Here is a 9317-nt window from a genome sequence, read left to right on the forward strand (position 1 = left end):
TGACGCACTTGGTGCTTTGCGGCAACTTGCTATGCAGTCGTGCGGGAAATCCAGAAGGTTGCACCAGTGATTTATCCGGACCCCTACATACCCTAACACCCCCCAAATGGTCGCCAACGCCCCCTAACTTTTTACCGATATACACCCTAGAAGGGGTGCTCTTGCTATTTCAGCCGCATTCGACACATGGTCCGTCGTCCCATCGCTAGGATTAGCTTTTTCCACGTCTGCCATCTTTCTATATTTAATGTTTTAAGGGAACTTGATGCCTTTCTTGCGCCCATCCTTCCGCGTTCCAGTCTCATAATGCCTTTCCATCATGCTGGAGACAGCAACAACGGACCATTATTCCAGAATCACTTCGAACGCTATGCAGATCTAACGCGCCACCAATAGGTCGTTCTCCTCGCCAATAGATGCTTTGTAAAATTTGTATATTCTGGTTGTATCCCATTGTGTTTGTGCTAGCCTTTTTAACGACTAATGACAAGGAAAGCTTGATATGTTCCGAGCTTTAGGGTTACGCGACTCTCATAAGTAATTCGGTGTCTGATGGGTCGCACGTGCAGTCGGGGTATTGGCAACTTGACAAAGTTCTTACTACTGTCGCAGATGTCTCTAAAAATAATATCCGCGATTACGTGGGGAGTCATTCATTTGAAATTCGGTGCACAGTTATTCACCTCTGTTCCCGTAGGTGTCGCCTATCTCGGAACGCTGTGTACAGAACACCGAGTAGGTATTGCGGAAGACATCCCAGGAACCTACAGCGCAGTTCGGACAGCGTCGCATGAAATGTTACATATGTACGTCACTCTTTTGGTCCGTCCTGTTCGATTCGTCTTCGTATTACAACCCACTCTTTTATGAGACTCAAGAAAACGTTCCTCTCGTTACACATTCAGGTAGAGTGAGGCCCATACGTCCATGCAACCCGTCCGTCCCATTGGTCTTCCCACTACGTACCGTTCAGACCGACCGAATAACTTTACCCATAGAGACTCTGAAATTTCCCGAACACCCCCTAGAATTTTTGCTGAACACGCTCGTTTATGTCGAGAAACTCGTACGCCAGAAATTTCCCATGCGCTTCGGAGGGACTATGAAACTTCCATCCCCCCCCCACTCGTTTTTGTCCGATAGAAGATATAAGCAGCTTTACATTAGGCAAGTGAACGGCCGAATTCAATATTTCTCCATATTTTCTTAACAAAATTACTGATCATCAGGAGATAATCTAAAGGGGATGGGACACTCTCATAGGTGTGGTTCATTACTTCAGGGACGCATTATACTGCGCGCCAGAATATTGAGTAAAAATTCATTTACATGTCGTACTTAGCAAGGTACAAGCCATCGAACACATTTCCGAGCAAAGCGCAGACGTCACATAGCTCAGAGCAGCGTCCAGTTCAATAGACCTCTACCTGTTTGTAAACAAATGACGTCATAATGTCCGACAGCGCCACGAGTTTGGTAGAGCTGAACTACGTTCAAAGCTAGTTGCGAACAAGGTCGCGCCCGAAAGCCACGGTCTTGAGCGGATTACGATGGTCTCTGAAAAGGACGTGACCTTCGGTCCCACTTTTCTTTCAATAGGAGGCAGGGAACAATTGCCCATTCGTGAAACCCAGCTCTCCACTTCCGATCTGTTTTGGTTTCGGTGTGTCTACCAACGTCATGATGACGTTTCTCGGGTAGAGGTTTATTGGCAGCCGTAAGCACGTGACTTCTTGCGCTCTGCCTCACCGGCGGCGGCGAGGGCTGTGATGTCAGAGCCGCATGACGATGCCCACTCGCGCGCGGCCAACAACGGCAAGCTATTTCGTCACCCCACACCGCATGAATTTCGGTATTCGCGGTGCCCATTTTTCCGTTTCTATTACCCTCTTCGCTGTAAAACTTTCAGTGCAGATTAACATCGGTGCAAAGAACCGTCTATTACGTTTATCTGGGATAACCTGGGATGACCTGTTGCAATTCCCTTTCAACAGAGTACCGAAGTTATACGAAGCTGGTACCGCTGGCGACTCGCCAATGCGAGCGGCGGCATGAGTGTCGTTGGGAGAAACTTGACCCTGCCGCTGCTGCGCATCATTAGGTCACCAACGACGTCACCGCGCACCGAATGGAGCACCAATGTTTGGGAGAAGCTCCTTTGTGCGAGTCATCTGCAAACCCAACGTAAGGAGGCGCCGGGAACGTTCCTGCGCACTCCGGCACCGCTTAACACCTGCGGTCATAGAGGTGTATCTCCGCCAGCGGAGAATGTCGCCTGCACATTAAAAGTGGATAGGGTTCATCGTTTTTTTTCTTTTAATTCAGCGGTAAAAATCGGGTGATTGTTTTAAAAGCAAATTCCGGGAAGAATCTTGCGTTTTCTATGAAGTGTTTTATGTTCCCGGGAGTCTCCGGGTGAAACTAAAATCGTGCGAATCAAGCTGCCAAGATGATTGCAAACTCTCTCTTTTTTTTTGTGTCTGAATTGCGGCGCACTGATCTTGACAAAAGAAAAAACGATACACATTTACGAGTGGTTCACCCTGTCTTCTTCACACGCAAATCCCTTGCATGCGAAGCAACTCATCTTTCATTCGAGACCTTTACGGACTCCGAACGTAGCGCAGCTGTGAGAATGTTCTTTCGACGTTACAGCTGCCGCAGGGCAAGCACAACAGTGTTTGCGCAACAGGGGCTAAAGCATGAAAACGATCCACAGCATAATTCCAATGCACGGGTGTTCCCTTGGGTGCTGAAGGATTAAGGTTGATGACGTGATTCTTTCATGTCTTACTGTGGCGGTATCTCAAGTTGAAAGACATCGTGGAATACGAGGAGAAATCGGTTACGCCCACATTTCAGAAAGTTGGTTCGGGGGGCAAATATCGTGAAAATCGTGTTTAACCCGAAAACGAAGAACCTTAAAAGTGGGGCACACGAGAAGGTGGCGAACGCCAGGTAGACGGGTAATCGACTCGCATGTTTTTCTGTTAATGGGGATATTTTACATGTTTGCTTAAAAGCATATAAACGTGATCTAAGTACGTAATTCGCCCGCCAAAGCCCACCACGGACGTGTTTCGACTTGTGGGCCGAGTTGACCTGTCTCGAAGTATAATAGTCAAGAACAAGAGGGGGAAACGCGGAGGAGATGTCCGGAGGTTATGTCAATCGCGTGTTGCTCAATAAACGGCGCATTTTAGCTCGGAAAATTTTCTGGTGTACGCGTTTCTTGACAGGAGAAACCGTTTTCAGCAAACACTTTACTCCCCTGTTCGTCAGTCACCTCAAACAGATTACATTCGTAAGCCACCGGGAACGGCGTAAGGGATATGCTAAAAAGCATTGACGAAGAAATACATATACTCGTATTCCCATGTTCCATCGCGAGGCCTGCTTAAAGTGGGCGTTCCTACGTAGACTTTGACCCTGGGCATGTCCACGTATCCCCTATGAGTATTTAATGGTCATCTTTCGAACACTCGTGTCATTTTTCAATGAAAAGCTCACATCCGCACGGCTGCGTTGTTTAGCTTGCCTGAAAGTGGGGCAACACTACTAATAGTCACAGATGCCACTCGACGTTTTCTGGGGTCCCCCCCCCCCCCTCGAGGACCGAGGGAGAACCGTTGTACGAAAGTAACAGTAGCTAGCATATTAGAAACATTGTACTTATTTTGACTGCGTAGAGTAGGAGTTTTGCATGACGGCGTGTCGCCTCCAAGTTCAGAGCCTGGCCATCCAGGAGCACGAAGCTGTTCAGCTACGGATCACATCATGGCCCCAAGAGGTTCCGCCAAAAATTCCCACGTACTCTCGAGATGTACAAAGCAGCAGCTGGCGTTCTTCTTCATGTGAGTGAATGGCGATTTCCATGCACTTTCATTAGTGTTAACTCTTTTTTTTTTTTTAAGTTTATTACAGTCAGCCCCCATTTATCCGGATCCCGTAACACGCGAAAAGAACAAGGAGGTATATTTCGGTCTCTGCAGTGTTCCTTCGTTTACCCCGGGCTTCAGCTCATGGTCCAGACGAAAGTGTCAAGCTTTTAACAACTGAGGGAAAACCCCTACAACCACCTTCACCAATACGTCTCCACTTATTCGGTGTGGAGGTGGCTGAGGCAGTGTGTGACCCTACGTCAGTCTCGGAACCGGGGACAGCCTTCAGGACCACTCCTCTCTCTCTTTTCTTCTTTGTGTTTTTTTTTCTTTCTTTTTTTTCTTCATGTCACGGGTGCTGCACACTGACCAGTCCAGTCGTGTGACGCCGAGCGATGACTTGACTTCCCCTAGTTTCGTTGATTTTCGGCTTGTGAGCCTCCTGTTAGCTAAAGTGTCGTAGAATTGCGAGTTCAATGATGCAATCCAGAAGAACTAGAACGAAGGTCCGTTCATGAAGGTTCCGAATACCCAGGAGCGGGGGATATCTCTGCTTGAGTTGGATATTAGCAGCTGATCCGCACTCTGATGAATATCGCTCGCCTACAAAGCTGCGTTCTCTACCGCGAAAACTGAATTCGACAGCCATGGACAATCGTCTGTCCTGGAGCATGTCAGAGTTGACCAGTATAGGGACTGTGCGACAAACTGGTGGCGCGGCGATGCGGCCTTCGAAGAAAGTACCTTGCGTGATAGCCACCGGGTAGCCAGCTTAGTTTACATGTGAAGTGCGGGCATCCTTTTTTGCCACACTGAAACTGTTGCATCGCTAACTGTGCCAGCACCTAAAAGAACTCTTCATTAGGGACCAGATGTTCTATTTCTCGTGATTTCTATGCTTTCAATACCACTGAGGGCACTGGACTCGCAGAGAATAGCGTTTGTGACGCGCGTTCGGCCATTGCATGAGGTGTGCACAACATGAGCGAATATATTCTATTTCTTTTGTTCTAGTTTCAGTGAAACTGAATGAGGACCTGCGAAATGATCAATGATTTACGGTTGCCACTTTCATGGCGGTGAAACGCCGCTGGATACTCTATCACCGTCAAATGCACCGACCCAACGGCAACCTAATTCGAGATAATGATTGAGGTGTTTCATCGCCAGTGCCCAGAGCCGATATTGCTCCCGGTGATCTGGTTAATGAGTCTCACAGTGAGAACGGAAATTCTACGTTGTCTAGCAGGTTTAGTATTTACCCACCGACCATTTCACAGACTGTGTAATGCCGCAAGCCTACGGCGGTAGCCGAGGTAAAAACTCATATTATTTCTTCTTTGAGGATCTCTTTAGCGTTATTGTATCTTAAGATACTGGATAAACTGCAGTACAAGTTCAGACAATAAGTTGTAACCCCACGTGTTTATTTGTATGGATAAAACGGACGCACTGTGTAGATTTCAGTGACGAAGCTGTGTGTGTGCAAAGGGGACGAAAGGAATACAAGACTCAGTCAAAAACATGATATTACGAATGGCTGGAGTTGGAGGAATACAGTTATATAGCCTTCGCTAGCAAGCCAGGATTTTGTGAGGAGTCAAATTACCGTCCTCTCGACGTATCACTTACAGGTGTTTTGACCAGACAAACGCGAGTGGCTGTTCTCCTTCCGTATTGTTAGATACATTATGAATACGGTGGTTGCTTCTATGCAGTTTGTCTCCATTCTCTTGGATCGCGCCCCAGAAAGGTTCCACATTATTTGCACTTCGAAGATTAGCCCTTCCACGGTCCCTTGATAGGGACCGTGGCCCTTCTAATTACGGCGGTCGCCACGCAAGCTACGGTTCCACTTGAGAATGCATAGTACCATAGATCGAGAAGTTACCCGTCAGAAAGAACTCGTTACGAGTTAAGTTACCGTGTGAAAATGTAACTAAGTTAATAACGAAGTTCTTCAGCCTGAAATGTAACTCGCAGTTACGGAGTTACTTAACAAAAAGAACGAGTTACTTCCAACTTACTTCGGACACAAAGGAGCACTACACAGGTGCAGCACTCGTGAGCAGTTGACTTCGACCTTGAGTTGCCTGCGGGGGAGTGCAACACGCTTAGATCGCTTTCGTTTATGTCCAACAATTCGAACGCTTTGCATCTTACTCCTTGTGGGTGCACAATGGTTCAGCTGCATTATAATGACAGCGGTTCTTACTTCCTGAATAGAATACTGTCATTGTTTGAATATCACGTTTTATGGCATAAAATGCCTTGAAAGAACCGGAGAGAAAGCAAGAAAATATGTGGTCGTGACTGAAAAGCCAATTAAAAGTAACTTGGAACTTAGCTTAAGTTACTTTGGCAAAGCTACCTGAAAAAGAAACGAGTTCTTCTGAAAGTTACCACGGCGCAAACGTACCGAGTTAAGTTACAAGTTACCAAAAAAAGAACTTAGTTACAGTAACGAGTTACTTGTAACAAGTTGCCTCGAACTCCGTATAGAACGGGCGGCGTGGTATCACGTCGGATACTTCCAAGACCGCCACTGGCGGCGCTGTCGCGACGGAGCAGCGCGCCCCCTTTAGGTGTCGCACGGTCCCTATTATGACATGCGAGCTGCTGTTGAGGTGAAGATGCCATTCATACTCCTGGTTCCATTGAAGACCATTAGCGGGAGTCCGACGACGATCGTGAGAAACCTACGATGTTGTAACCCTCGAGGACAAGTTAAGTGCACTGAGAACTGCTCTCTCGTTTTTAGACCAAACAAGTTAAGATGAACAGGTCAACGACATCAGTAAGCGCCCAAACGTGATAGATGCTTGCAATATATTCATGCAAACGACAGGACAATTTCCGCAGGAAACATTGGCTGGACTGCCAACTGCTTGCTCCGGCATTTCTTCTAGCCGGGATCCCTCGCTGTTCAGCAACATAGGCTGCAAATTCTGGTGCCGGATAAATGGGGTCGACTATGTTTCTCGATGCCCTATGACGATCAATCACTCGAAGTACTCTATTTGGTCAGAGCAGCGCACGCTCTCCTTATAGGCATTGTTTACATTGTCTCACGTCCCCGGGGAGGGACAAGCGGGAGGATCTCGATTATCAGCTCTCGTGACATATCCGTGACGTTCCCGCCAGGACGCTCGCGTGTAAGCATGCTATCTCATCACCTCATCCTCAGGAGGAACCAGAGTAAATGATTGTTCAGGCAGTTGAAAAAAAAAAGGTACCTAGATAACGTTTTCGGTACGTCACACTAATGGTGATGATGATAATGATTCGGTTTCCCCCTTTCTTTTTTTTTTTTTTTTTTTGCGCATTGACAACTACGGTCATAAGTCACACTGATGGTGTTGTGCATACGACTCTCTGGGCGCAAACCCGAAACCGCGTGCTTTCTAATGATTTACAATGACGACAATAATTTATACCGTACAAGTCGGTTAAAACTGAAAACGGTATCAAGATAAGTATTTAAAGACATTGAAACATTTAAATCAGTCGGTTAAAACGAGTCGGTTAAAACTGAAAAGGGTATCAAGTATTTAAGGACATTGAAACATTTAAATAAACATTTAAATTTAAATGTTTCAAAAACTTTAATTACTCATCTTATTCACTTGCGAGTGCTAGACTTTTCCCGTTTTTGCCTGAAAAGGGTATTCGGTGAGTCAGATCACGCACTGCCTGTGAAAGCAAAAATCTACTCTACGCACTGATGCTTAGAGAGCGAAATGTCCCATTAAATATCGTTTTCATTGTTCATCGCTCGCGCTCAAGAACGCTATGGTCTCCGACACTCGGTAGGAACCACGACCAGAGATGCTGGAAGAGTTTCAGCGGAACACTGACCTTCGTTCGACGTCGGCTGCCCGGTTCGCAAATCACTGTCACCGCCTTCTGCAAGATGGTGCACAAGAACGGCAAAAGCGGGGTTCTGGTAAGTGAACTGTCTGTGAGAACGAAAGACGCGTACGAGTGCATTAACTTGTGGTTGAGACAGCACAGGAACTGTTCAGTGAAGTGTGAGCCATCGCCACCAAATAAAGGATTCTACGCTGGGCTTGATGGCTGGTCATGTGGAGATAGAAAGGTTTGTGCATCGTCCTTTTATCTTTATCCTTCTTATCAAATGGCTCACCCTCCCACAGATGTGCATCACTGGAAGGTGCTTGAAGAAAGAAGACGTTGTGCGCATACTGATTGACTGATTTTTTAAAGAAAAAATGGAGATGTTAGTCTCGAGCTACTCGTATAGCAGTTCCAATACGTTCTTGTAACTCTGAAGGACGATTGTTTTATGCCACGAGACTAAAAAGTGTGCATTAAATATGAAATCAGCGTCCACACAACAAGAGGGATTTTGGGTGCCACGAACGACTGGTGATCCCGTTTTACATACAAGAAAAGCAAAATACTAAAAGTCGTGTCTTGAGGCGTACGTTCGAACTACAAAATATTGGTCACAACCTTAATAAAACTATAATGTGTGACGGTGTTAGTACACGAAGGCAAAGGAATACTAACGTTGGGTACCGTGCATAGCAATCGGTACACGACGACACGTTCTCGGTCCAAAGAGGGTCATTTCCAAGCACATTCTCCGGTTCTTCATTGCTACTTCCTGAAGTCCTTCCCGCAATGTATTCCCTCATGTATGGTGCGACTTCAGCGGCGGCAGTTTATTTCTTTACGATATAATGTTCCAATACTTATGATATGTGGAGGACACACACACGAACCACTGCTGCCAGCGATTTTCCAGACACGCTCACGCCCCCCCCCCCAACCCAAAAGTGCTTTACATCACACACCCCGTAGAAAAATCAAATGTGGATATACATGGCAATGGACATTTTTCACAATGGCATATGCGCATGCGTATGACCTTGAGGCGCCGGAGAGGATTATCTCCGTCTTCACTAGATGGCGCACTATGGGGACTATAGAAGTGGGGAGCAGTGGGGAGACCTTGTCGGACCCACTCCGGACCGGTTTTGGTCCTTTGCGCTATCCACGTGGATTTGTTTTGACGCGCGCCGGGCATGGTTTGTTGGAGAGCCACTAGGGTACGACGCGTATGTGAGAAAGGTCCCCCGTGAGGAACTCCAATGGCACCACCATAAAATGTGAATTCCGCGCAGATCCATGACTGATGTTATGCTACAATTTTGCGTCGATAACGGCTATATAGTCATTTGTACTACTACTACTACTACGGTCTACTAACATTAGAGAATGTTACTTGGTCGTTGATAACGTCACCCTGAAGCTACCGTACCTACCGGAAACAATGGCGGCGTGCATGACTCAGAATCTTATCCGTTGACTGGGCGCGGTAAACACCGTACTTCGGAAGCCACGTTATCAACAATCTACTAACACTCACTATTAGTGAATGTTACTACTGGCAGGTTTCACGTCCGATCC

At 46.7% G+C, this 9317-nt stretch overlaps 1 protein-coding gene across 2 annotated transcripts in view; it reads left to right on the forward strand.

The window, feature by feature from the left end:
- Positions 1-8203, forward strand: part of LOC135374441 (venom metalloproteinase BumaMPs1-like) — a 93423-nt gene extending 85220 nt beyond the window's left edge. The window contains exons 11-15 of one of the 2 annotated variants that reach the window (XR_010416901.1): positions 698-806; positions 3690-3854; positions 7695-7827; positions 7896-7980; positions 8039-8152. Coding sequence is in view for 1 of the 2 variants with exons in the window: in XM_064607402.1 (XP_064463472.1) it covers positions 698-806; positions 3690-3854; positions 7695-7827; positions 7891-7980; positions 8039-8098 (557 nt within the window). In the remaining variant the exon portion in view is untranslated. Of the gene's footprint in view, positions 1-697; positions 807-3689; positions 3855-7694; positions 7828-7890; positions 7981-8038 lie in introns of both variants that reach the window. The other variant, XM_064607402.1, reaches the window with a different exon arrangement.
- Positions 8204-9317: the final 1114 nt, after the last annotated feature.

The sequence above is a fragment of the Ornithodoros turicata genome, unplaced genomic scaffold (assembly GCF_037126465.1).
Source record: "Ornithodoros turicata isolate Travis unplaced genomic scaffold, ASM3712646v1 Chromosome58, whole genome shotgun sequence".
NCBI lineage: Eukaryota > Metazoa > Arthropoda > Arachnida > Ixodida > Argasidae > Ornithodoros > Ornithodoros turicata.